Consider the following 27,839-nt stretch of genomic DNA (forward strand, 5'->3'; position numbering starts at 1 on the left):
TAACCTTAACCTTTTTAGGTCTTCCTTAACACCATATGATGATACTACAAAACCAAGGAATAAAAGTCTAGGACTCATGAAAGAGAATTTCTTAAGGTTGATGTAGAGTTTCTCTTGGTGGAAAACTCACATAGCTTGTTGTAAGAAAGTTTCTCTTGTCTCTACTATAATGAAGTACGTCTTCAAAATACACAACAAGAAATTTTTTAATGTAAGGCCAAAATGCCTGAGTCGTGATGCACATGAAGGTGCTGGGTGAGGCTAGAAGGCATGACCAACCACTCATATAAGCCGTCCTTGGTCTTGAATGCCGTCTTCCATTCATTCCCTAACTGGAAGCTAATCTGGTGGTACCCATTCCTAAGATCATCAGTCTTGGAGAATTTGGATGATCCAGCTAACATGTCTAGCACATCATCAAGGCAAGGAATGGGAAATCGGTATTTCATATTAATTTTATTAAATACACGACTACCCATGCAGGATCCTCCAACTACCGTTCTTTGATATCAATAAAGTTGGCATGGTGCATGGGTTAAGGCTCTTGCGAATAAAGCCCTTGTAGAGCAACTCATCAATTTGTCTTCTTAACGCACCATGCTTTGTTGGGTTCATGTGATATGCAGGTAGATTAGGCAATGACAAACTTGGAACCAAATCTATAGCGTGTTGCACCTCCCCTATGGATGGCAATTGATTGGGTTACCCATCAGAAACCATGTCAGAGTGGTCAGATAACAACTTTGTTACCTTTTGTGGCACTTCGAAAAGTGGCTCACATGTTGAATTTTTAGCTCTTTGGCTACCACCACTTCGATAACCCCTCCCTTCTTGGACTCTGTCTTGAATTGCTTTTGTTAAGCAAATGGAGAACTTGTTTGGTCGACACATGCTTAGTGTTGCTACTAGATGCTACTAGATGCCTTTTTGAGCTTCTTTGGATTCATGGGACACGAAACATTGCACTTTCCATCAAATAGGAAGTCATGTGTATTCTCCTTTCCATTATGCACTACATCATTGTTGTAGAGCCACGAACTACCAAGCAAAATATTTACAACTTTTTGGAATAATATCGTACCAAATAGGATCATAACAATTGCCTATCTCTAGAGAAACAAATCATCGCTTGGTTACCGAAATAGTGGTCTTATCCACCTATGCCACCTTATACTGGTGAGGGTGGGGCTTTGTCTTGAGTTTTGGGAGTGCAGCAGTATTTTCTGAAATCATATTCATACTAATGACCCCATCTTTGCTAAGGGTGGACCACTCTACTTAAGGGTTTAACAAAAAATAATAAAATCAAACATATCCTCCCAATAAAAAGCATTAACCACTATCCTGACTAAATGAAATAAAATATTAATAACCTAAAATAGGACCATGGGCCCGATGTCCACGTCAAAAATAGTTGTTATGGTTTTTATAGATCAATTCACAAACTAACCTAAGTTTCACACTGTTTAAAGGTTTCACACCAACAAAGGCTGCATAAATTTATTTCTTCTTATTCATTAATCAAAACAAGCAGCTCATTTTCCCTCTACTTATGGGCTAAAAGCTCTTCTACTAATAGTAAGTATCAAAGGAAAAGACCCAACTTCTGTTTGCTTTCACAACTTAATAAAACAGAAGAACAAAGACCAATTAGGGTTTACTCAAGGTCCCATGATGACTGAAAATCATCATGAAACCAGATCAAGGCTTGAGGTCTGAGATTTCCTCCTTGAATACATCTTGAGGGCTGGATTCCCATTAGATTGCTAACTAAAAGTATACCAATTTTTATTGTTTGATAAAAAGATAATTGATTATTAAAGAGAAAAAGAAAGGCCCGACGAAAATGGAAAAAAAATGGTAGAAGCAATAAGTTAGAGAGATGCTTGCTTTCTCAGCTCCTCCCCCCCAGCCAAAAGAGTACGTAAGGATTTCTAGAAGTTCACCTCCCCCCCCCGGAAATACCAAATCCTCAAAGAAGAGCTTTAAGCTCACGATAAGCACGAGATCACTAATACATCACCTTTCTCAAAATTGTTAATTATGTGACTCTCTCGTACCACCCCCAAGTATGCCCAATTCATTTGTGACTCTATGCATGCTTTCTGTTTCATACATGCATACATAAAAGTATGTACAGACTGGTTAGTAGGTTACCATTGCATAATATTATTTGACACGTTTATATCTCTATAATACTATGATCTCTCTTTCCTACATATGTATTTTTTGTACAAAAAATATATAAATACTTACATGCATATATACATTAGAGCATACTCTCTCTCTCTCTCTCTCTCTCTCTCTCTATATATATATATATATATATATATATATATATTCATTATCAAGTTGAAACACCCAAAAAATATTATTTTCTCAGGTGGTTCTTTTTCTCTTGTGGCCTTAGGTTGTCCATGATGTGGATCAACAGAAAATACCAGTGCGGTTCGCAATCACAAGTGCAGGACTAGTTGGGTCGGATGGCCCCATGCACTGTGGGGCATTTGACATAACATTCATGTCATGCTTGCCAAACATGATTGTAATGGCACCAATGGATGAGGATGAGCTTGTCCACATGGTGGTCACTGCAGCCCACATTGATGACCGGCCCATTTGCTTTCGGTATCCAAGAGGTGCTATTGTTGGGATGAACCGCACTTTATGCAATGGTATACCCCTTGAGGTAATCTTTTGATACCCTTTCTACATCTGATTTATTTGATTTTATTGACATAATAATAAATGAGAGCTACTATTGGAACACCAACTCTTACTTATTAAACTCCTATTAAAAATAAAAAAATAAGTGAATGGTTGAGAATAAGTTAAAGTTGGGGTGCCAATTGAGGCTCTTGTTTTTTTTTTTTTTTATTTCTTTCTAGATTTCTATTTTTTGGATTTAGGATTTTGAATGAGTCTAATCATAAAGGTAAACAACCACTGAAATTGTTTGAATGAGTGTTATAGTGTAGAGATTTTAATTTCGGCCAAAAATGTTTAATGTTTTAAGAGTGTATTTTGATCTTTAATTGGGGGGTGATAAATAATTTAAGAAATTGGGGTGCAACAAGTAAAAGTTAGGGTGCCAATAGCAGCTCTCTAATAAATAGCTATTGGTATCGTTGTATGACTGTATGGACGTGTTAGTATGTTGGCATGTATCTAGCACATATATATCTCTAGTATGACACGGTCTTTACTTGTTGGCAGATTGGAAAAGGCAGAGTTCTTGTGGAGGGTAGAGATGTTGCTTTGCTTGGATATGGGGTGATGGTTCAGAATTGCCTCAAGGCTCAATCTCTTCTAGCCAGCCTTGGGATTCGGGTAACTGTTGCTGATGCGAGGTTCTGCAAGCCCCTCGACTTCAAGCTTGTTAGGGAGCTTTGTGAAAACCATGAATTTTTGATAACCATTGAGGAAGGGTCTGTTGGAGGCTTTGGGTCCCATGTTGCACAGTTCATTGCACTTGATGGGCAGCTCGATGGAAGAGTTAAGGTAATGTTTTCTCTCTTCATATTTATTGATTTAGAAGAATACTTTTATGATTAACGTAAAGGAAGAGTTGACTTTTCAATTTTTTAAACTCTTGACCAAGTTGACTTAAAGTCTTTTCTTTCTTTAAAAAACCAAGGATACATTCAAAAAGTAATTGGATTCATATTTCTAATCAAATAGTCAGGATGAGGGGAATATTAATGTTGATTTTTCTAATAAACTGCAGTAGAAATTTTTTTGAAAATGGGAATCTTGAATTAGATCAGCCAGCCTATGTTCAACTCAGGGAAGTTGAAAGGTGAGAGTTCTCACAACACACACGTTTGCACATAAACAAGTAAATCGATAGATAAGTTAATACATTAACTGATGTCAATAGTCCCAATGAGATTACATAATACCATGTGAAACTGGAATGTTGAATATGAATATACTGTACTTTTTATGGATTCATGGACCATTTGTGCCCAAGAACTTCACTTTGCAAAAGTATTGTATCAACTTAGCAATAGGGTTGACATCAATGTTCATATATATGCAAAATAGGTAATTCTACTAGTGAAATTTCATGACATCTTTCTTTGAATATGGATTCAAATTAAATAAACAGAAAGATGGATTGAATCAATCTATCCAATACGTATCAAGTTCGCCCGTGCCTACGTGTGACGGCCATAAATTCTGTCACCTAGAGTTAGGTGTAAATTCGCCCCAGAGTCACTTGGGAGCACCCTTGTAATACTATGTAAGGCTCAATATGAAGCCATATCAGCCCCGTGCCAGGGCATATCTGTTAGTTTAGTGGCATTTTAGTAATAAGGGAGTATGACCGGCCTCCACTTTTGATTGTTTCTTTCTGGAAACTTAGGAAGGGAATATTATACACCTTGTAGGAAGGGTGTCTAGTGTTTCCCAATCCTCGGTCTATACCCACGTTGACTGAAGCCCTCAAGCCAAACTACGTGGAGTCCCGCGTGTCATAGGATCATCTATTGTTTTGTAACGCACCTTTATGCTTTTGTAACGCGTTACGTCTTGTAATCAATATTATATCAACAAAGTTGCCTCCGGGCTTTGCCTCGTGTTGCCCCGTTGTCTTGTTTGCCTGCTACGTTTGTGGTGTACGATCATTTTTACAGGCTTGCTTGTGGATTAGCACCCTCTTGCACCGCACGACTTCACTTCGAAAGAACTCGGCTGTGACAGTTGGTATTAGAGCATAGTTGGTAGCCATACCACGTTGGTTTTGTCACCAAGCTCTTCCCCCAGTTTCCATTTAGTTCATGAGAACAATGGCAAGAGAAGAGAAAAGTACTGCGGACCAACCCGTTCCAAACACACCATCACCACATACAAACAAGGAACAGATTGAGGTATTCGAAGATAAGATGGCCATGCTATCTTGTCTCGTTGATGGTATTGTGCAATTAGATGGTCGTCAAAACACGCTGGAAGAAGAATCCATGACCCTGAGAGCTCGAGTAGTTGACCTCGAGGAAGATACCCGAGGATCCCTGGCCAACTTACAGCAACAGATCACATGAGAGTAGGTCTCCTTGTCAGAGCCGTCGCTAATGATCGGCCTACTAGTAGTGATGCTTCTCCCTCATGGTTGCGAGTCCCCGAGGTACGCACCTTCAATGGTGTTTGCGATGCGAAAGAGCTCGAAAATTTCTTGTTCGATATGGAGCAGTACTTTCGTGCAGCTCATCTAGATTCAGAAGAGGTAAAGGTAACAACTGCTTCTATGTATCTTGCAGGTGACGCCAAACTATAATGGCGAACATAGTACACAGAGATGGAAAGTGGCTAATGTTCCATTGATACATGGGAGGACCTTAAACGGGAATTAAAGCACCTGTTTCTACCAGAGAACGTGGAGTTTATTGCCCGCAGAAAGTTGAGGCAACTCCACCAGACAGGTACAGTTCACGACTACGTTAAGCAGTTTTCTACCTTGATGCTTGATATCCGTGACATGTCAGAGAAAGACAAGCTGTTCTCATTCCAAGAATGGCTCAAGCCTTGGGTTCAAACAGAGCTCTAAAGGCAACGTGTGCAAGATCTTGTGTCTGCAATTGCAACAGTCGAGCGGTTGACTGATTATACTCCCGTAGAAGGGAGCTAACAGAATGTACACTCAAAGAGGTACTCACAGCAACATGAACGCATAAATTAGTCTTCGAATGGTAAGAATGGAGGGCACAGACATAGTTCTAGTCAGGGATCCCAACGGAATTCCTCCCCTTCACAGAGCAGAAGTACTTCGCCAGTCAAACGTCGTCACAAGTATGTTTGCGTTTTGTGTGGTGGGCTGCACAAGACATATAAATGCCCAAAGCAAGCCAAATTGACTACACTACTAGCCTCCTAGAGTGACCCTAGTCACGAGAGTACGAGTGGACGAGATGATGAAAATTCTTCTCACATGGGAGCCATGTATCTATTGAATGCAATGAAGCAGACATTTGAGACTTAGAATAGCCGTCAACGGAAGGGTCTTATGTATGTGGATATTGAAGTTGGTGGCAAGACCACCCAGGCAATGGTTGATACAGGAGCTACGCACAGCTTCATTACCCCTGCAGAGGCGAAGCATCTCAATATCTGGCTTGATAAGGGTTCAAGCCGCATGAAAGCTGTAAACTCCCAAGCCATTCCTATCCAAGATTCAGCCAAGTCAGTGTCTGTCAAGATAGGTACATGGAAGGGTAAGCTTGATTTACTCGCAGTTCCTCTCGATGAATTCAGAGTTGTCATTGGGATGGATTTATTACTACAGAACAGGGTTGTACCGATGCCATTTGTCAACACATTGGGCATGTTAGGTGAATGTCCAAGTTTTATTCTTGTCTCCATAGGCAAGGAAGAGGGAAAGTTGATTGCAGGGCCTTCAGCTGAAGAAAGGTGAGCAACCGTACATTGCTACCTTGCGAGTTGAACCTGATGAACATGACCATAGTTCAACTCCCACACAGGTTACACAGGTATTGACAAAAGTTGATGATGTGATGCCGAATGAGCTTCCGAAGACACTACAGCCACGTAAGTCGATAGATCATCAGAATGAATTGCTACCTGGTACCACACCTCTTGCAAAAAGGTCTTTCAGGATGAATCCTCCAAGACTAACTGAGTTGTGCAAGCAATAGAAGATGTATGGGTTTTTGCGACGTTGTGTCAATTATCGAGGGTCAAAGAAGATCACCATCAAGAACAGGTATCCTATATGACAAATTGCCGACTTATTTGATAAACTTGGGACAGCCAAGTACTCTTCAAAGTTGGGTTTGAGATCAGGTTACTGTCAAGTTCAGGTTGCAGATGAAGCCCCTCAGTTACTTCGTTAGAGTATCAGCAAGAATTGGGATGCGCTCAAAAGTATTGTCAGTGACAAAGAGTCAAGAGTCACAGGGAAGTTATGGGACGAACCGTGCATTTTTACTTGGGTTTCAGATAGATTTTCCAACCAATGGACATCTTCAATCAGATTGGCCAACGGAGAGATTTAGTTCCGTGTTGGAGTATTTCAGGCATCTTGCCAATGCCGACCATGAGAATTGGACGAATTTGTTCAACAATTTCAACCTTCAGAAGAGCTTTTCCTCCAACAAGAGACCTTTTGAAATTATCACAGGCCAACAGTGTTTAACTTCTCACACTATTGTTTCAGGCTGTAAAAGGCAGTCCAAGGACATACAGGTTTGCTAAACTCTGGTTACCGTACAGGTTACGCAGCATTCACCCTATCATCCATACAAGAAGTCTCAAGCCGTATCATGTAGATCTAGGAGATCTCGCACAAAACATTCCAACACGTACATCTTCTCATTCAGCTATTCAGTCAGAGCGTGTTGTCAACAAAGTTCACAAAAGTGTCAAGTCAGCAGCAGTTTCAGCTAGCAAATACAGCAGCAGCACGTGGAGTACTTCGTCACACAGAAGAACATGTCAGAATGTGAAGCTACACAGGAAAGTGCAAAGAACCTACTACCTTTCAAGCAGAAGATTGAAGAGCTTTTTTGGGTAATGCGACGAGGACGTCTGCAGAATAGGTGGGGGAGTTTGTGATGACCATAAATTCTGTCACCTAGAGTTAGGTGTAAGCTCGCCTTGGAGTCACCCGGGAGCACCCTTGTAATACTATGTAAGGCTCAATATGAAGCCATATCAGCCCCGTGCCAGGGCATATCTGTTAACTTAGTGGCATTTTAGTAATAAGGGAGTATGACCAGCCTTAATTTTTGATATTTTCTTCTGAAAACCTAGGAAAGGAATATTATACACCTTGTAAGAAGGGTGTCTAGTGCTTCCCAATCCCTGGCCTACACCCACGTTGACTGAAGCCGTCAAGCCAAGCTACGTGGAGTCCCGTGTGTCATAGGATTATCTATTGCTTTGTAACGCACCTTTATGCTTTTGTAACGCGTTACGCCGTGTAATCAATATTATATCAACAAAGTTGTCTTCGGGCTTTAACACGTGTTGCCCCGTTATCTTGTTTGCCTGCTACGTTTGTAGTGTACGATCATTTTTACAGGCTTGCTTGTGGATTAGCACTTTCTTGCGCCGCACGACCTCACTTCGAAAGAACACGGCCGTGACATTACGGCACGTGCATCCTCTCTGGGTTAAAGGGGGTAAAAATGGAAAAAAAATAAAGTTGGAGGGGTATAGCTAATTTTTTCTAGGTTAAAGGGGTAAAAGATGAAAACCAATAAAGTAAGTTAAGGGGTAAAAGATGGAAAAAATAAAGTGGATGGGATGTTTATCCTAGCTGGATGGAAGTTTGTCCCCCACAAAAGTGGACCCTACAATTGTGTTTTATTTTATATATATATTGTTTAGTCGACCCTAACATTTACAACCACAACACTAAATGTTTATGTGGAAACCCTTCTTGGAAAAACTAGGGGACATTGTTCATATTCAAACGTGCGCTTAAAGTTAACATGAGTATAGGAGCTATCCACGCATAGCCAGATCACTCAATGAACTCGATTTCACGACCAATGATTGTTTCTTTGCGTCTCACTATCCTTCATGCTTCGATTCCAGGAACCACCTCTTCTGAACTTGCAAAAACTTTAGTTTGTTCATCACAGATTGGTCAACTTCAATCCACTCGTCATGGATCTCAATATGAATCGTTCACTGGCAGAACTCCAACACTTGATTCCTCAAGTGGTCAATGTTATATAGAAAAACGGGTTGTATGGTTGCGTACACGAGATCTCTACATAGTCCGATCTGATTCATGCGATGATTTAGAGTCCATGAAAGTTTCTAAGAAGTTTTTGATGTAGTCTTTAAGCCTTAGATCTTAGAGTCACTTAACTAGAGTTTCTTAGATGAGAATATGCATTTCCAGAACACTAAGAGTGAAAACCTTATGATAACTATGAAGAAAAATAGCTTAAATAGAAGATTTTGTTGAGCTGGAAAAATTCACATTCTATTGATCGAGTAATAATCTGATCCATCGTTTTAGCACTATTTCCATTGATCGGATTTCGATTTGACCAATAATTTTTGTAAGAGAAAAACTTGATAGAACTTTTTAAGATCAATCGAAAATCAAATCGATTGATCTTAGGCAGATGGACGATTGATTGCCTATAAGCCCATTTTGATTGATCATATGCTTTTGGTCAATCGGTTGAATTATTATACCTAATTTCCATAATTTCAAAAAGCAACTTGCAACTTTTTGGCCAAATTAAATATAATTTAATTAGTCTCCTTATGATGTAGATAGCCTTCTTGACACTTATCTTAATGCCTATGATTGAATTAAAATGCGTCGAAGAAATCAAGAACATTGATCGAGTCAAATAAGTCAAAATTGAGTCAACTCAGTTTGGCCAATTGAGTGTCAACTCGGTCAATCTTTGACTAGTCCACAAGACCTGGTCCAACTTTACTTAGGACTTTTTCTTTTATTGAGTTTCTATTTTTAAGTTGCTAAGTAGTCCTAGCTAGTTTTTATTTTGTCTAGTTTTCGAATTTTTTTAATGTTTCTATTTTTTTCTAAATTCGTTTTTATTCTTTGGGTTATAATTAAAAATGCTTTAGGTGTCAAAAATGAGTTTTAATAGGATTAAAAGGTTTAATATGTTATAGTCTTAGATAGATTAGAAAGTTACTTTTTTGTATTTTAGAAGGTTTCTTTGTTGTTATGAGGGAGTTATCTATATAAGGAGCTCCTATAAATAAATTTAGCAATTAATATTTTTGGATATTGATTTATAAAAGAAAAAGAAAAGATTTTTTCTTTCCATTTTATTTTTTTTTTCTTTTCCGGAGCATAAGAACCTGATATTGGTTCTTAATTTTAGTGGTTGTGATTGATTTCCATCAATCTCAGGTCAACATAGAGATTCATTACTCTTAGTTCTTGGGATTTCAACTTAGAACCTAATTTTTAATATAAACTCTAGGTTTGTGTTTTACTTTAAATCAGTTGGTATCAGAGCTATACTCTTTTGTTCTTCATCATGACGATTGGTACAATGAGCACGATATTTTAAAGGAAGACATATTAAGCACAAGAACATATTAAGCACGGAGAAGTCTGTTGTGCACTTGAGGAAGTTACTGCTTGATTTGATAATGTTCATCAAACAATTGATGATAGATTGGAGGTGTATTTAAAGTAAATTCAAGCCAAGTACGTCAAAGAGTTGGCAAAGCATGATAGAGAGATGGCAAAACTTTAACGGCAAAAACAAGCTCTTGAAGAGAGACTTAAATTACTTTGGAGTGAAATTCAATCCGTGGTCAAAACCGAATTAGAACAATCACTATAGAGAGCTTACCAAGTTGAAGAAGATGTTTTACAACTCTCTACACGTTTGTATTCTCTTCCTCAATTTGTTGATGAAGGCATATCTTCCCATCCCCAAATTGCTTCTGTTACCAAAAATTCTCCCCAATCCCTTCAGAGCTAAAATCGAAATTCCCCACCCCCAACAACCCTTCTTCCCCAACAAAATCTCTTTATTCCATCACCTTCAAACCAAGTTGTTAATGGACTTTCTCAACATTATACTTCTTTGAAACACCAAAACCAACCTCGAAATCATCACCAACTTCCATATTGATAAATATGGGGGTCCAACTTAAAACCAATTGGTGATGAGCGAAAAGGCCCAGGAGCTTATAAGGAGAGAGTCAAGACAATGAGTGTCCAATGTGGGACTAAACTCAGCACGGCCCCGCACGTGTGGGCCAGACTGGACCAAAGCATGTGGAGACATTAATCTTTTCCTTGAGAGCTTTGAGTTTTTTTCTAAAAATTAGTCTTGGGTTTCCCACAAACACAAACTCTTTCCATCAAACATCCACCTTTTGACAGAAATCTTCCTAAATGAGCCACATATTCTCAAATCTAAAGGGTCTAGGTCTAATCCTTCTCACACTTGCTTCAAGTAGAATAGGGATGTGGTCTAAAGTTGGATTAGATGCTCCAAACTGAGAAATATTTTCCGAAGTGATCCGCCCAATCGCTCGACACAAGAAATCTGTCAAGTCTCAACATTCTAAGGGCCCCTTGGTTATTAGATGAAGTGAAAGACCTCCTTCAAGAGGTAAATCTTCCAAAGATAACCGATTCACAAATCCACCGAAGTCCCTGATACACTTTGTAACCCAAGAACCTCCCAATTTTTCACAGATAAACCTTACGACATTGAAATCCCCACCTAGATGCCACGCTTTATCCCAATACCCAAACACATCATACAACTCTTCCCAGAATTGATGGTGATCACTAGGCTTTTTGGACCATACAGTCCTGTGAAAACCCAAGAATAATCATTTTCCACATTTCTACACAAGATTGACACCAAAAACGCCCCTACCAAATTATCCTCCACCCTCAATTTGCCTTATTGCCACATATGCCACCCGAGGCTCCTAGAGACGATAAACAGCACCAACCAAACCTACCTCCTCAAAGTTCTTTAGTGATTCATTCATTGCACTCCTTTAATTTTGATTGTTGCAGAATCATCAAGTCCGGATTGTTTAACCTTATAATAGCTTTAACCGATGCCCTTTTTCTCTTATTCCCTAGACCTCTGGTATCCACGACATGTTTTTTAACATTACTCAACTTAAATAAACCCCATTACATGTTTCCTTATTTTAAGCTACCTATACCAAGCATTCCACTTCCTTTTCCAACCTCCCTCCCCCTTACCAACGGAACCTTCAACCTGTCAACACTCAATTAATCCTTGGCTCTCCAACTGATTTGACACTTCAGGTGCACAAATCCAACATCTCTCTGCTATATTTGTCACTTGCAGTACCAGCCACTCTAGCATCCCTCTTTCCAATTCTAGTATCCACATCTCATCTTCCAACTCTGATTCTTCCTTGCACTTCGATTGATTTCTGTGATTTGCAGATCAGCACTACCACTAAACCTGATAAGCCCAGAGTTGTCTATGAATCTCTCTATCAAGATCATTTGTTATAAGCACAAGAGGGACTAAATGATTGGGCCCCTCAGAAACAGTTGGAAGGACCTCCTCCCTTAGGATTATTCTAACATGTAGCTTCTCAGGATCTGATAAGAAGGTACAGTCTTTCGCAACTACAGGACCAAACCTGCAATCAGCCAAAACAGAAGAAGACCATAACCAAGCAACTCTATAGAAGGGTAAGACCATAGTACTAAAGAAAAACTAAAACCGACCAGCAAGGATAACTGGTAATACGGAGAGAAAATAAATCTTTTGAGTAGGAAGAACCCACCGCGTCAACCGGATACTGAAAGGACCCAGGTTCCTTTACCCCAAACGCCCACATACCTAAATTGTGACTCAAGAAATTCAAAGAGTTTTTCGATTGCAAGGCTGCTGAGAGTCGGAGCTTTACTATATCAATTGGAACTCGTAGCATATCCTTCTCTAACTGTGTAAAGACTCCAAAACTTCCAAGGGTAGAGGATTCTTTGTTACTCTTCTCAACTGACGATCTTGTTGCACGAACGAAAGGCAACTCTGAATTTGGTCTTTCCTCTGTTTGCACCCATAACACCTGATGCCTGACTTCTTTACTTGCACTAACAATTTCTTAAATCAGTCCTAAATGTAAGGCTTCAACTCCCCCTCCGTGAGGAACTACTTGTGCGACCTCCATAGCCCCTACCTCTTGTCCAAGCCCAACAACAATTTCTGTTACCATTCTTCCACAACGAAGCCCAAACTCCTTACTACCCCCAATCTTTCTTCCCACTATTTTTAAAAATTACCCAAGCCCACTAACAACTGAGGCCCAATCCTCCAGCGATTAAAACCCACTCCCCTCCTGGTCCATCTATTACTAACAACCCAATTTGTTGCCCAAGAAGTTTTTCTTTTTAAAATTTGGCCCAAATAGCTTTTGCAGCCCACGCAACTCGAACCTGCTTATCACATGTCCTTGAGAAAATATCCTTTACTTTATTTCCGTCACATAACATCCGCTTTGTGGAACAACTGGAATCCCAACCTTGATAAATATCATGTGTATTGCGGCCTATAGATCGAGGATGCTTTCCAGTTGAGATATGTTCCCTCTTCGCCACGTGTCTGTAACCACCGTTAACTAATGGCCACTTAACCTTTTGATTTTTCCTGGATCACATCAGCGTACCACTTGAACCCACCCTCACCCCCCATCGTTTGTCCCAATTTCCCACGTGTCCCACCTTTGCCCTTGTTTTTGACCAATTTCAATTTCGAAATGACTTGACCCACGAGTTTAGTGACTGACCCTGGGTTACTATTGAAATCAGATAATCTCAGGCCCAAATTGATCCCACCAGGCTTCATCTTCTCTATCAACCTCACTCCAAGCCCCGCATGCGCAACCTTGGCCTAGCAAAACTCTGTAGTTTTATTGCTTTATATGTACTGTGCACATGCTTCATGTACTAAATTTGTGTTTTGATTATGTTTTACACACATAGGTTTGATTGTTTTTCGTGTATAGATCATAGGTTGCTGCTTTAAAAGCTGAAGAACGAAGTACACAAACAGTATTATAGATGAGTATGTAATGAGTCTGTAATTGAGGGGGACAATAGTTCCAAGGCTGAATCTGTAAGAGTCAGTGAGTCTCTTTAGATTCTTTTTATGTACTCTCTAAGATATAGATGTTTGGTTGCTTTATCATAGAATTACCAAAGGGACATTGAAAGGTATATTGTAATTGGTGTGTCACCCAATGTATCACATGTATTTTAAGTTTTTCTGTATCTTGTTCATATCTGTATTTTAGATCATGGTTGACTCATACTCGTGCTTGTGTTTGGCGGACTGACTTCCAACGCTCATCTAGGATGGTAAGTGACTTAGTGGCCTTTTTCACAAGCTAAGGTGATGTAGGGTAGAACACACAAACATAGAGTTTATGTTAAAAATTAGGTTCTAAAATGAAATCCCAAGAACTAGGAGTCATGAAGAATCTTCATGTCAAGCAAAACAAACTAGAAACTTCAATCTAGGTCTAAGATTGATGGAAATCAATCGCAAACACTAAAATTAAGAATCAATATTGGGTTCTTACACTCAGAAAAAAAAAAAAAAAAAAAAATCTCTTCTTTTTCTTTTATTAATCAATCTCAAAAAATACTACCTACTGAATTTGTTTATAGGAGCTCCTTATATAGATAATTCACTTATGTTAACTTAAAATTTTTCTAAAATACTAAAAAGTAACTTTCAAATCTATCTATAATATATTATTAACCTTCTAATCCTATTAGAACTCAATTTGGACACGCAAAAGTATTTCTAATTATAATCTAAAGAATAAAAACGAATATAGAAAAGAATAGAAACATAAAACAAATTAGAAACTTCCTAAAGTTGAAATAGAAATTAACAAGGACTACTTAAACAACTTAAAAAAAGAAATTCAATAAATAAAAAAAGGATCCTAAGAGAAGTTGGACCAAGTCTTGTGGACCAATCAAAGATTGGACTGAGTTGACTCAACTGATTTGACTCACTCGATGTCATTGATTTCTTCGACACATCTAACTAGATCATAGGCATTGAGATAAGTGACAGCAGGCCTATCTACACTGTCCTCCCTAAGTTGGAGAGATTTTGCCCTCAAATTCGAAGTAGCATCATCGAAAGGATTATCACCAAAGTATGGAGATGGGTGCTTGACATTAAAAACATTGGAAATGCATAGAGTGGTGGGTAGTTTGAGCTGGCAGGCAATAGAATTGATCTTCTTTAGCACTTTTAAAGGCCCAATCTTGTTGAAAGCAAGCTTTCCACCTTAAGGCATCTTGTCTTTAGTTAGGACAGCCCAAGCAAGATCACCAACATCAAAGTCAACTAAACACTATGAAGTATCTGCATCAAATATGTATTTCAGAGTACTCTCCAAAAGCATAGAGAACAATCCGGAACACATAGGTGGTTAATCCGGAAGAGGAAACCATCATGCAACACGTAATCTCTATAGAATCTACAAACATCACGCAAGATGCTATAGAAAAAGGGATCAATAGCGTATAAATCCTTACAAACATCAAATCCCAATACCTCTGTGAGCATAGTATTAAGAAGGTAGGTACGCAAATGCTTCAAAGCATGAATGATGATGTTGAACTCCACATCATATGTGTTGTATTTAAGGCAAGAACTACTCAATTTCTCCCACGTGTTTATAGGAGTCTTGTCCTATTTTCTAGATTATTTTAGTTGCTTGAACCAGAAGGTAGCATTATCACGAAAGTAAGTCACTACATTACCAACACGTTTATCCTCCAATACTCCCTTCACTTTGAAAATCTCCTCCATTGTAGTCATCCAATCAAGACAACTCGGGTTCCATTGTCCCATGGAAAGTAGGCACCTCAAGTTTGAAAGCATTTTCTCACTTGTTTTCACGATAAGGAGGATCATTGTAGTGGCATTGTAAATGTTGTCTTTGTGTAGTGTTGTAGTGGGGGGATAATTGTTGGTTGGTTTTGGTGAATAGGAAGGGTCATATGTGTTGAGTTTAGTCCCATATCAGACACTCAGTGTCTTGTCTCTCTCCTTATAAGCTCCTAGGCTTCTGTACTTATCGCCAATTGGTTTTAAGTCAGACTCCCAAATTTATCATGGTATCAGAGTGGGGCTCTCTCCTCCACGTCACCCAACTGTGGAATGTGGAGGAATGTGAAAGAGCGGAGGTGAAAAAGGCAATTCTTGATGAAATAGAGCTTTTGGATACGAAAGAGGAATTCCAAAGCCTTAATTTGGAAATAAAGGTGAGGAGAACAAATTCGAAGGAAGAATTCCAAAAGGTTAATTTGATGGAAGAAGTGTGTTGGAAACAAAAATCGAGGAGAAAGTGGTTAAAAAAAGGGGATAAAGTTCTTCCATAAGGTGACAAATGTGAGAAACAAGGCTAATTTCATTAGAAGAGTGGTAGTTAAGGGGAAAGCATAGAGGGGGAAGAGTTGGTAATATTGGAAATAATCTAGTGTAATTGTTGTAATTGTTTTTTTATTCATTTTATTCTTTTATTTCTTATAAGGGTTTTTTAGTCTTTTAACTCTTTTATTATTATAAATTCTGTCAAGCTCTTAGATTGAGACTCGAGAATTACCTTCTACAATTCTTCTTGGTATCAGTGCCTCTAGAGGTTCCATCGTCCTCTCCTCTTTTCTTTTCTTTTATTCTCTCCGGGATATAAGTTGCTATTCGGTGTTTCAATAGCAACTAGGGTAACCTTTTTAGGCCCTGCGATAGCAGCTAGGGCTGAGTAGAGGACCAACAACAGCAGCTATGCCGTTTCTGGGATGTTTTTTCCGATTTCTGGGCTTTTTTAGACCTTGCGACAGCAGCTGGGCTGTTTTTGGGGCTGTGTTTTCCTATTTCTGGGTTCTGTTTTGCTATTTCTGGGTTGTTCTAGACCTTGCGACAGCAGCTGTGCTGTTTCTGGGCTGTGTAAACCCTGCGGCAGAGACTACAGTGAAGCCCTTTGAGTGGTGATCAACCCTACGATAGTAGATGTCTTATTTCTGGGCTGTTCTAGACCTTGCGACAGCAACTGTGATATTTCTGGGCTGTGTTTGAGTCTACAGTAAAGCTCTTTGAGTGGTGTTCAACCCTGCAACAACAACCACATGTGTTAAACCCTGTGACAACAGCTACAGTGAGATTCTGAGTTGTATTCAACCCTGCAACAGCCACCACACAGTGAGTTTTTTGAGGTTCCTTGAGTTGTACTACAGTGTAGCCCTCTCATTCTCTTGACTGCAACAAGTTTGTTTGTTTTTGGCCTTTTGGTATAGATCTCCCTTCAAGCCAAATCTACTCTTTTCTTATTTGTTCTCATAAGCATGACATCACACCAAGAAACCAAGGACATCAACACTAGTCTTGGTGCAAACTTTTCTACCCAACGTATTATTGGAAATAATTTAATTTGTTTCTATAGTTGCTTTCTAGTCTTAATTACTTAGTAGTAATATTCGTTTTTTTAGTTCTTATTTTCTAAGGACTTTTCTGTAATTTGACTTTGGTAATTAATATAAATTCTTGCCAAGCTCTCACAAAGAGACTTGACACGATAATTCTCAAATTCTTCTTGGTATCAGAGCCAAGGAATTTTCTTCTTTCTCTCTTTCTTCTCTCTATTCGCTAAAACCTAACCTAGAGTCAATCTCATTCGACCTTCTCCCCTTCGGGGGTCTTTCAATTTTTTATTTTTATTTTTCGTTTTATCACATGCTGCTATGTTAGGGTTTGTCTTTTCGTAGCAGAATTTTTTTCTCTTTGGTGTGCAATAGCAACTAAGCTACAGTAACCTCGAACAAGCCGAAAGAATTTTTTTTTTTTTTTTTTGGTCATGGTGACTCTGCGACAGATCTAGGAGCTTCGTGGTTGATCCTACGACAACCTAGCACCTTCGTTTTTGGTTCTGCGACAGCCTAGCACCTTCGTTTTTGTTCTACGACAGCTTTACAGCCCTAATACCTTGGTTTTTGGCTCTGCGATAGTTGCTGCTGCGTCGTTTCTGTTCTACGATGGTTGCTGCTGTGTTGTTTTTGTTCTACGAGAGTCATAACTTCCTCTGATTAAGTCTGCGATAGCCCTAAGAGCTTCGTTTTGGATCTACGACGTCCCTAACATCTTCGATTTGACTCTGCGACAGTTACAGCAGCTTCGTCTTGGTCCTTCGACAGTCCTACAGCCCTAATCACTCTATTTTGGTTCTGCGATACAGGTCTGTTGGACCTTGTGGAGGAGTACGACAGTGGTGATTGCTTTGGTTTGGTCTTCTGACAGCATAAGAGCATCTAGATTAATAGGCGACAGCAATGGGTGCTTCGTTTTTGGTCCTCGAGTAAATCTGTTGGACCTTGTGATCACACAGCAGGTTGTACTAGTGTTCAACAGTAATTTGGACTCTGCCTTGCTATTTGGGTTGCTCTGATTTATTGTGTGAGTTACCGACAGCAGGAAAACTGTTATCTGTGCTTTGCGATTGCACTTAGGGTACCAATTTCTTCTTCAGATCTCCCTTCAAACCAAATCATGTCTTTAGAACACGGAAGTACACCTTCCGCATCAGGACTTGGGTCTACCTCCTCCGCTCAACGGATTACCACTGCTCTTCTTGATGGTCGGAATTTTCAGTCTTGGTCTCGATCTGTGCGTCTCTTTCTTGGTAGCAGGGGGAAATCTGGCTGGCTCTCTGGGACTGTTACTAAACCACCTCTTATTGATCCTAAATTTGAATCATGGGAGATCGACAATTGCACTATCCTTGGGTGGTTGTTTAACTCCATGGAGCAACGAATTTATACCATGTTCATGTACCATGAGACAGTTTCATCTTTATGGTCAGCGCTTACTCGGACATACGCACATTCTAGGAATGACTCGAGAATTTATGAACTTTATCGCGACATTGCCCAAGCTACCCAAGGGAATCAGAGTGTCGCTGATTACTTTGGATACCTTCAGTCACGTTGGGAAGAACTTTCTCACTATGAGTCTATGGCTGAATTGTCTTCAGAAGCAGCCGATTATGTTGTCAAGCGGATTGCTCGACATCAAACCTACCAGTTTCTTATGGGTCTACGTCCAGAATTTGAGGCACTTCGCACACAGATCCTCAACACTACTCCTTTACCTTCTTTATTTGAGATATTCGCGACCATTGACAGTGATGAGCGTCGTCGTCGTATTCCTCCTCCTCAGACTCAGGTCCCTGGCATTATTTCTGCTCCAGTCACAGATCAGATGGCCCTAGCTGCCAACTCGAGTTTCTCCGATCCCCGTACCCCTGGATCAGGGAATCGTGGCCGTAGTAGTCGTGGTCGTGGTAAAGGGAATGGCCTTACTTGCAGTCATTGTGGGAAGCCTGGTCATGAGAAGACTCGCTGCTTTCAGCTCTATCCTCATCTGATACCACGATCTTCCTCCACTTCATCATTGGGACAGACTGCTCCTCGTGCGGCTACAGTAGAATCCTCATCTACTGATTCGTCTTCAATTGGCAAGATTGACTTGCAACAATTACAGACTCAGATTGCCACCATTGTCCGGGATCAGCTTCAAGCTCATACTAAACCCTCTTCGACTGCGGCCTCAGGTATTACGCCTCCAGGTACATCCTCTGCATTCAATGTCACTCAGTCTAGCTCTACTCCTCTGACATGGGTTATTGATTCTGGTGCCTCTGATCACATGACCGGTGAGTCTAGTCACTTTACCTCTACTTTTTCTACCACCCATAGGGAAGTTCGCCTTGCTGACGGATCTCTTACACCTATCCACAGCAAGGGTATCGTTCCTTTATCCTCTGGGATTTCTCTAGATTCTGTGCTTCATGTCCCTCATCTATCTCTTAATCTTTTGTCTGTTAGCAGTATTACTAAATCTCATAATTGTTCAGTTACCTTTTTTCCTACTCATTGCATTTTTCAGGACCTGACTTCGAAGAGGATTTTTGGCAAGGGGTATGAGAGGGATGGGCTGTACGTGTTTGGATCTCCGCCTACTGCTGCTCTGACTTCTTCCGTGCTACCATCATCTGGCAGCCACATTTTTACGTCACAGACTCTAGATTTATGGCATGCTCGCTTAGGACATGCTAATTTTCAACATTTGTGTTCTTTATTTCCTGCTTTAAAAACTGCTTGTAGTGGACATAAATTTCAATGCTCTGTGTGTGAACTTTCTAAACACACACGTACTTCTTATATTCCTCGTATGCATCGATTTAATGCCATATTTGATTTAGTTCATTCTGATGTTGGGGGCCTTCCCCTGTTACTGCCTTTAATGGTCATCGTTATTATGTTACATTTATAGATGACTACTCTCGTTGCACTTGGGTTTATCTGATGCGTTCACGTTCTGAGGTGCTCCCAATTTTTGTTAATTTTCTTAAAATGATTCAGACTCAGTATAATATCACTGTTAAATCACTTCGGTCTGATAATGGGGGAGAATATATTTCTGATGGTATTCGCTCCCATCTTCATGAGAATGGTATGCTTCACCAGTTGACTTGTCCTTATACACCTGAACAGAATGGGGTGGCGGAACGCAAGAACCGCCACCTCATGAACAGTGTCCGCTGCCTTCTTCGCGGAATGAATGTTCCAAAGTTTTTTTGGAATATGGCAGTTTTAACTGCGGCCTTTCTTCTTAATCGCGTCCCAAGTCGCACTTTAGAGGGGCAGGTGCCCCTTCATGTCCTTCAACCTGATAGCATTCTCTTCCCTATTACACCTCGTGTATTTGGGTGCACGTGTTTCGTTCAGGACAGGACCCCTAATCGTACGAAATTGGATGACAAAGCCATTCGATGCATTTTTTTGGGTTACTCCTCTATGTCCAAGGGGTATCGGTGTTATGATCCAGCTTCTCACCGTGTCATCCACACTCTTGATGTGACCTTCTTTGAAAATGTTCCATACTATCATGCTCCATCTACTTTGCAGGATTCTCCCACTTTGCAGGACTCGTCTCCTATTGTGCTACCTTCTCCAGTTTTTCCTCCGTCTCCGCCGCCGCTTCAAGTCTACACTCGTCGCACTCACCCCTCTCCACCCTTGCCAACCTCCTCCTTGGATTCAGGTATATCCTCTTCTACCTCCACACCTATACCTGTTCCTATTCCGTTTATTTCTGACTCTCATTTACCTATTGCCCTTCGCAAAGGTAAGCGGGGGTGTGTTACTGATCATCCTATTGCCCAGTTTGTTTCCTATCAGGGTCTTTCTTCCTCTTATCAGGCCTACCTTGCGGCAACAGGTTTTATTCGCGTCCCTCGGTCTGTCTCAGAGGCCTTAAGAGACCCTCAGTGGAAAAAAGCTATGATTGCTGAAATGAATGCTTTGCATACCAATAATACCTGGGAACTTGTTTCTCTTCCGTCTGGGGTACGGACTGTTGGTTGTAAATGGGTCTTCACAGTGAAATATCTCGCTGATGGTACTGTTGATCGGTATAAGGCACGACTAGTTGCTAAGGGATTTACTCAGACCCCAGGAAAAGATTTTGGTGCTACGTTCGCTCCCGTCGCCAAACTCTCTACTGTTCGCCTTCTTATCTCCCTCGCTGCGTGTAACTCCTGGCCACTTCACCAACTTGATGTGAAGAATGCCTTTCTGAATGGTGATTTGACTGAGGTTATTTATATGGACCCTCCTCTCGGTTTTCGTCTTCAGGGGGAGTATTCTGGGAAAGTATGCCGTCTTCTTAAGTCCTTATATGGCCTAAAGCAGTCCCCGCGCGCCTGGTTTCAGCGTTTTTCTGATGTTATTCTTTCTATGGAGTTTTCTAGATGTCACTCAGATCATACTTGCTTTATTCGTCGAGGAGTGGATGGTCGTTGCACCATTGTTTTGGTGTATGTGGATGATATCATTGTGACTGGAGATGATGCACAGTGGATTGACAAGGTTAAAACACTATTAGGTCGTGTGTTTGAGGTTAAAGACTTAGGCCCACTCAAGTACTTCTTGGGGATAGAAGTGGCTCGCTCTCGTCGTGGTATATCACTATCTCAGCGTAAATACACATTGGATCTTCTTCAGGACACTGGGATGCTTGGTTGTCGTCCTGCTTCCTCTCCTATGGATCAGAATCATCGTCTTCAAGTTGATTCTGGTGATCTTTTATCAGACCCCTCTTCTTATCAGAGACTTGTAGGCCGTCTGATTTATCTAACTAACACTAGACCAGACTTGTCCTTTGCGGTCAGTGTGGTTAGTCAATTCATGCATACTCCGCGTACATCTCATCTTGATGCAGTTTATCGTATTCTTCGCTATTTGAAGTCACGTCCTGGTCTTGGACTTTTCTACTCTTCCACTGCTCAGCCTCATTTGTCTTGTTTTACAGATGCTGATTATGCTGGCTCTCTTACAGATAGGAGATCTACTTCTGGTTTTTGTACCTTTTATGGTAATAATCTTATCTCGTGGAAAAGTAAGAAACAGAATGTGGTATCTCGTTCTTCTGCTGAAGCTGAGTATCGTGCTATGGCCCTCGGTACATGTGAAATAATTTGGCTCCGATCATTGTTGACAGAGTTGGGTTTTCCTGTTTCTGGCTCTTCTACTCTGCTCTGTGATAACAAGTCTGCTATTATGCTTGCTTCTGACTCCGTTCTTCATGAAAGAACTAAGCATATTGAGGTTGATATTCACTTTCTCAGGGAGAAAATTCGATCTGGTGACCTTCAAACAGTTTTCGTTCCTTCCTCAGAACAACTTGCCGATATGCTTACAAAGTCTGTGGGTCCGTCTATCACTAATTCTCACCTTATCAAGCTGGGTTTAGTTGATATATTCTCCCCAGCTTGAGGGGGAGTATTGGAAATAATTTAATTTGTTTCTATAGTTGCTTTCTAGTCTTAATTACTTAGTAGTAATATTCGTTTTTTTGTAGTTCTTATTTTCTAAGGACTTTTCTGTAATTTGACTTTGGTAATTAATATAAATTCTTGCCAAGCTCTCACAAAGAGACTTGACACGATAATTCTCAACACTAGTCTTGGTGCAAACTTTTCTACCCAACGTATTACTAATGCCCTATTAGATGGTCGAAATTTTCAGTCGTGGTCTCGATATGTTAAGCTTTATTTGGGTAGTGGAGGGAAATCTGGATGGCTTTTGGGCACATCACTAAGCCACCCCTTACTGACCCCAAAATTGAACAATGGGAGATTGATAACTGCATCATTCTTGGATAACTTTTCAATTCCATGGAGCAGTGCACCTACACTATGTTTATGCATCATGAGTCTGTTTCATCATTGTGGTCAACACTTACTTAGACCTATGCGCATGTCAGGAATAACACAAGGATTTATGAACTTTATAGAGCCATAGCCCAGGCTACTCAAGGGACTTAAAGTGTAGCTGATTACTTTGGTTTTCTTCAGTCTCGGTGGGAGGAGCTCTCTCATTATGAATCTATGACTGAGTTGTCTGCAGAAGCAGTTGGGTATGTGGTTAAGAGGATTTCTCGGCACCAGATATATCAATTTCTCATGGGTTTACATCCGGAGTTTTGAGGCATTTCGGACCTAAATTCTTAACACCAACCCTTTGCCTTCTTTGTTTGAGACATTTGCAATCATTGACAATGATGAGCATCATTGTAGACACCCCATTTTTTCACTCACCTGATTAATCAACTCGTCAACCTGATCGCGACGATTCCCAATGATGGATGATTATTCCAATGCTCTATTTTGTTACTAGATATGTTTTAGAAATTCGGAGGAGGTATCTTAAACTAACAAAACTGTAGAAACCACGCTACGTTAGGAAAATATAACCCCAAAAATATAGAAATCATCATTTTGCAGACAAAAAGAAGCTTTACGATAAAAATCACTGAAAAATGATCAAATTACCAAACTACCCCTAACATCAAAACATCCTTAGAGCCTACATTATACTTAGGAAAACCCTTTCGAACACTTAAAACAACAAAGTGAAACCAAATAAACCATTTCGCCAATTTTCACAAAACTCGGCAAAATTATGAAAATGCCTCTCATAGGGTTCACAATCATTTCATGCAAAAAATTCGTAAATGACACAAACCCATAATCCTATTTAATTCTTTACGAAAAACCGATTCCAAAACATCATAAAACGTCGAAAAAAGACTTCAAAACGCAAAAGTCCTCTTCGTGGGTAAAACGGTAATTTTCCAATTTAAAAAATAAAATTTGAAATTAATAAATAAAACATTAATTAACATAAAGTGAAACTTTAATAAAATTAATTTAAAAATCTGAACCAAGAAAATTAATCAATCAAGCCCTTAGGCAAAATTGTTAATGGTTGCCAACTTATTTAAGTAGAGACCCCTTGATATTTATTAAAAGATCCTTCCATTTGGGGGTCCAAATAATTAAAGATATAATTAGGGGGTTCTCCACAAAACTTAAAAATATATTCTTTTATTGTACGCAAGATTAAAAAATCTAATTTAAAAGACCAAGTCAATCTTATAAGACTTAAGTCAAAATCCTAATTAAAATCGTAATCTAAAGAAATCTAGTCAATCAAATAAGACTTAAGTCAAAACCTTAATTAAACAACCTTATCTTATCTAAAAGGAGACCTAGTCAAATCTTAATTCTTCCAAAAAATCTATAAATAGGAGCCTCCACAACCCAATCACGCAAGTCAAAATAAACCCAAGAAAAAGTAGGTAAAAAAGTCTTCCTAGCCTTCTCCAAACCCTAATTTTGAAGTCCTAACTCCCTACCTATCATCCAAACCCTAGCTTTTACTTAAAAAACACTCAGAAACCTTTTAAAAACATCTAGAAACCCTTCAAGAAAAATACAGAAAACACTCAGATCTAGATACCTCAACTTGGATATCAGAAGCAGATCCAGTGATGGAAACAAAGCAAGAAATCTCATACGAGGAGTCTCTCCGCCAGCTCTGAGGGAACAAATTGTTGCGATCATCTAGGTATACTTCTTATTTTTTTATTTATTGGTTTTAAGTCTTTTAACAATGTAATCTTTTTTGGGAAATAGTAGAGATCGGCGTTTGCCGGGCGGCGTTGGTGCCTAACACCTTCCAACCTCGTAACGTGATCTCCGGATCATAGTTCTTTTTATTCGTAGATTAGTTGTTTTTTATCTATTTAGAGTCAATGCTCGGTTCTTAAACCATAATAACTAGGTGGCGACTCCCAAACCTCAAAATCAAAAACGGATTCGCACACCCCGCGGATCGAAGGCGCTTTCAGTTGTCGTCGTGTTATCCTCTCTCAATGACCTGGTATTTTCTCTGCTCCGGCTACAGATCAGATGGCTTTAACAGTCAATTCGAGTTTTTCCGACTCTCAGACCTCGATATCAGGGAGTCTTGGTCTTGGCGGCCGTGGTCGTGGTAAAGGTAATGGTCTCACTTGCAGTCATTGTGGAAAGACTGATCATGAGAAGGACCGTTGTTTTCAGCTTAGCTTTATCTGATACCACGATCTTCTTCCACCCCGTCTTTGGGACAGCCTGTTCCCCGTGCCGCTGTAGTGGAGTCATCATCCATTTCTCCCACTGATCCTCCTTCCTCACTTGGCATTATTGACTTGCAACAGCTATAGACTCAGGTGTTGTTTGTTAAACTGAAAAAAATAAGTGTTGAATAGCATTAAGCGCTGAATTTAAGTGTTGAAAAAGTTGTTTGTTTAGATGTTGAATCATGTTTGTTACACATTGCTGAAGCTGGTAAATTATTTTTGTTACCCTTACAATCATATTCTACATTGTTGGGAAATGTTCAGCAACAAACATTTTGACAAACATTTTGGCAAAACATTTATCAAAACATGGGTTAGAGGTTTTGGAATGGGCTGATTTTTGGTGAGGATGATCTATACGGTGAGGAGATCATCATCACCAAAAATCAGCCCATTCTAAAAACTTCTAACCCCATCAAAAATGATTTACAAAAAATGGACGGTCCACGATTTTTCAACTTGTAAACTGGGGCTAGAAGTTTTGGAATGGGCTGATTTTTGGTGAGGATGATCTCCTCACCGTAGAGATCATCCTCACCAAAAATCAGCCCATTCCAAAACCTCTAACCCATGTTTTGAAAAATGTTTTGCCAAAATGTTTGTTGCTGAACGGGACCCTACATTGTTTGCATGTTTCAAATGCCTATTTCTTATCAAACACAATAAAATATATTATTTCTTATAAAATTAAAATACAATTCATTTTTAAATAATAAATAATACTCAAATCTTCAATTTATAAATAATAATTTCTATTTATAAAAACCCACAAATTTCAAATTAAAAATAATAATGTCATACAAGTCACCAAAATTTGAAATCAACATTAAAAGAACTTAATTTTGGATGAGTAATTTTTGATGGAAATGAAGGATGTGTAATTATAAAAGCACCCTATGAATTAATAAGGGCAACCCACACCATAGCCAATTTTTTTTGTTTTATATGGGTTAAAGTTTTTGGAATGAGCAAATTTTTAGTGAGGATGGTCTATATGGTCTAGAGATCATCCTCACCAAAAATCAGTCCATTTTGAAACTTCTAACTCGTAAAAAATAGTTAAAAAAAAAAAAAGGGACGATTTATGGTTCTTGAACTTGTTTTGATAGGGTCAGAAGTTTCAAGATGTGCTGATTTTTGGTGAGGATGATCTCCTCATTGTAGAGATCATCCTCATCAAAAATCAACTTATTCCTAAACTTTTAACCCATATAAGACAAAATAATTTAGCCATGGTGTGGGTTTATTAATTTGTGGGGTGCTTCTATACTAATGAAGAGATCATCCTCACCAAAAATCAACTCATTCCAAAACTTTTAACCCATATAAGACAAAATAATTTAGCCATGGTGTGGGTTTATTAATTTGTGGGGTGCTTATATACTTATCCATGGGATATAAGAGGTAATATCCTTTTAAGAATAAGGGCATACTTGTCCATGCTCAAAAAAACGAAGGGTATATTTGTCCGTGTCGAAAAAAGCAAAGTGCTTACCGCTTCAACACTTTTTTTCAGCGTTAAAATAATGTTGAATTTTTTTCACTTATTTTCAGCGCTTATTTTCAGCAATAAGCGCTGAAAATATAGAGTAAACAAATGCGCTACTTTGACAAAAAGTGCTGAATTTAAATTTTTTCAGCAATAAGCGCTGAAAAATAGCGCAAACAAACACTGCCTCAGATTGCCACTTTTGTTCGAGATCATATTCATACTCACACTCACCCCTCGCCTACAGTAGTCTCGGGTACTACACCTCTAGGTACATTCTCTGCCTTCCATGTCACTCAGTCTGGCTTTACTTTTCTGACATGGGTTATTGATTCTGGTGCCTCTGATCACATGACTAATGAGTCTACTCATTTTACTTCATCTACTTATCCTACCACTCATAAAGATGTTTGTCTTGTTGATGGATCTCTTACACCCATCCACAGTAAGGGTACCATCCCCTTATCCTCTAAGATTTCACTAGGCTTTGTGCTTCATGTGCCTTATCTATCTCTTAATCTTATGTCTGTGAGTAATCTTACTAGATCTTTAAATTACTCAGTTACTTTTTTTCCTACTCACTGTATTTTTCAGGATCTGACTTCGAGGAGGATTTTTGGCAAGGGGTATGAGAGGGATGGGTTGTACTTGTTTGGATCTTAGTCTACTGTTATTCCGGCTGTTGTGCTTCCTTTTTCTAGGAGACACGTTTTCTTCTCGGACCCTAGATTTATGGCATGCTAGCTTAGGACATGCCAATTTTCAGCACTTACGTTATTTATTTTATGCTTTAAAAACTGTTTGTAATGAACACAAATTTCAGTGCTCTGTGTGTGTGAACTTTTTAAACGCATACGTACTTATATTCCTCGTATGCATCGAGTTAATAAAATATTTGATTTAGTTCATTCTGATGTGTGGGGGTTTTCTCCCATTACTGCTTTTAATGATCATATATATTATGTTACATTTATTGATGACTATTCTCGTTGTACTTGGGTTTATCTGATGCGTTCTCGCTCTGAGATGCTTCTTCTTTTTGTCAACTTTTTTAAAATGATTCAAACTCAGTACAATATTACGATTGAATCTCTTTGATCTGATAATGGAGGGGAATATATATCTGATGGGATTCGCTCCCATCTTCATGAGCATGGTATGCTTCACCAGTTGATTTGTCCTTATATTCTTGAGCAGAACGGGGTGGTGGAACGTAAAAATTGCCATCTCATGAACATTATTCGATGTCTTCTCCAAGGAATGCATATTCCTAAAGCATATTGGAATATGTCAATCCTCATTGCGGTTTATCTTATTAACCGCGTCCC

At 39.4% G+C, this 27,839-nt stretch overlaps 1 protein-coding gene across 8 annotated transcripts in view; it reads left to right on the forward strand.

Annotated features, from left to right (window-relative positions):
- The window catches only part of DXPS3 (1-deoxy-D-xylulose 5-phosphate synthase 3), a 71,794-nt gene that overhangs the window by 31,427 nt on the left and 12,528 nt on the right, over positions 1 to 27,839 (forward strand). For 6 of the 8 annotated variants that reach the window (XM_086419251.1, XM_086419252.1, XM_086419254.1 and 3 more), the window contains 2 exons: positions 2,411 to 2,689; positions 3,217 to 3,501. In XM_086419251.1, coding sequence (XP_086275377.1) covers positions 2,411 to 2,689; positions 3,217 to 3,501 — 564 coding nt within the window. Of the gene's footprint in view, positions 1 to 2,410; positions 2,690 to 3,216; positions 3,502 to 19,861; positions 24,470 to 27,105; positions 27,647 to 27,839 lie in introns of those variants that run through there. The other 2 variants (XM_086419253.1, XR_015170841.1) reach the window with 2 other exon arrangements.

Source organism: Akebia trifoliata, chromosome 12, assembly GCF_017979445.1.
Source record: "Akebia trifoliata isolate Shusen 1 chromosome 12, ASM1797944v1, whole genome shotgun sequence".
Classification (NCBI taxonomy): domain Eukaryota; kingdom Viridiplantae; phylum Streptophyta; class Magnoliopsida; order Ranunculales; family Lardizabalaceae; genus Akebia; species Akebia trifoliata.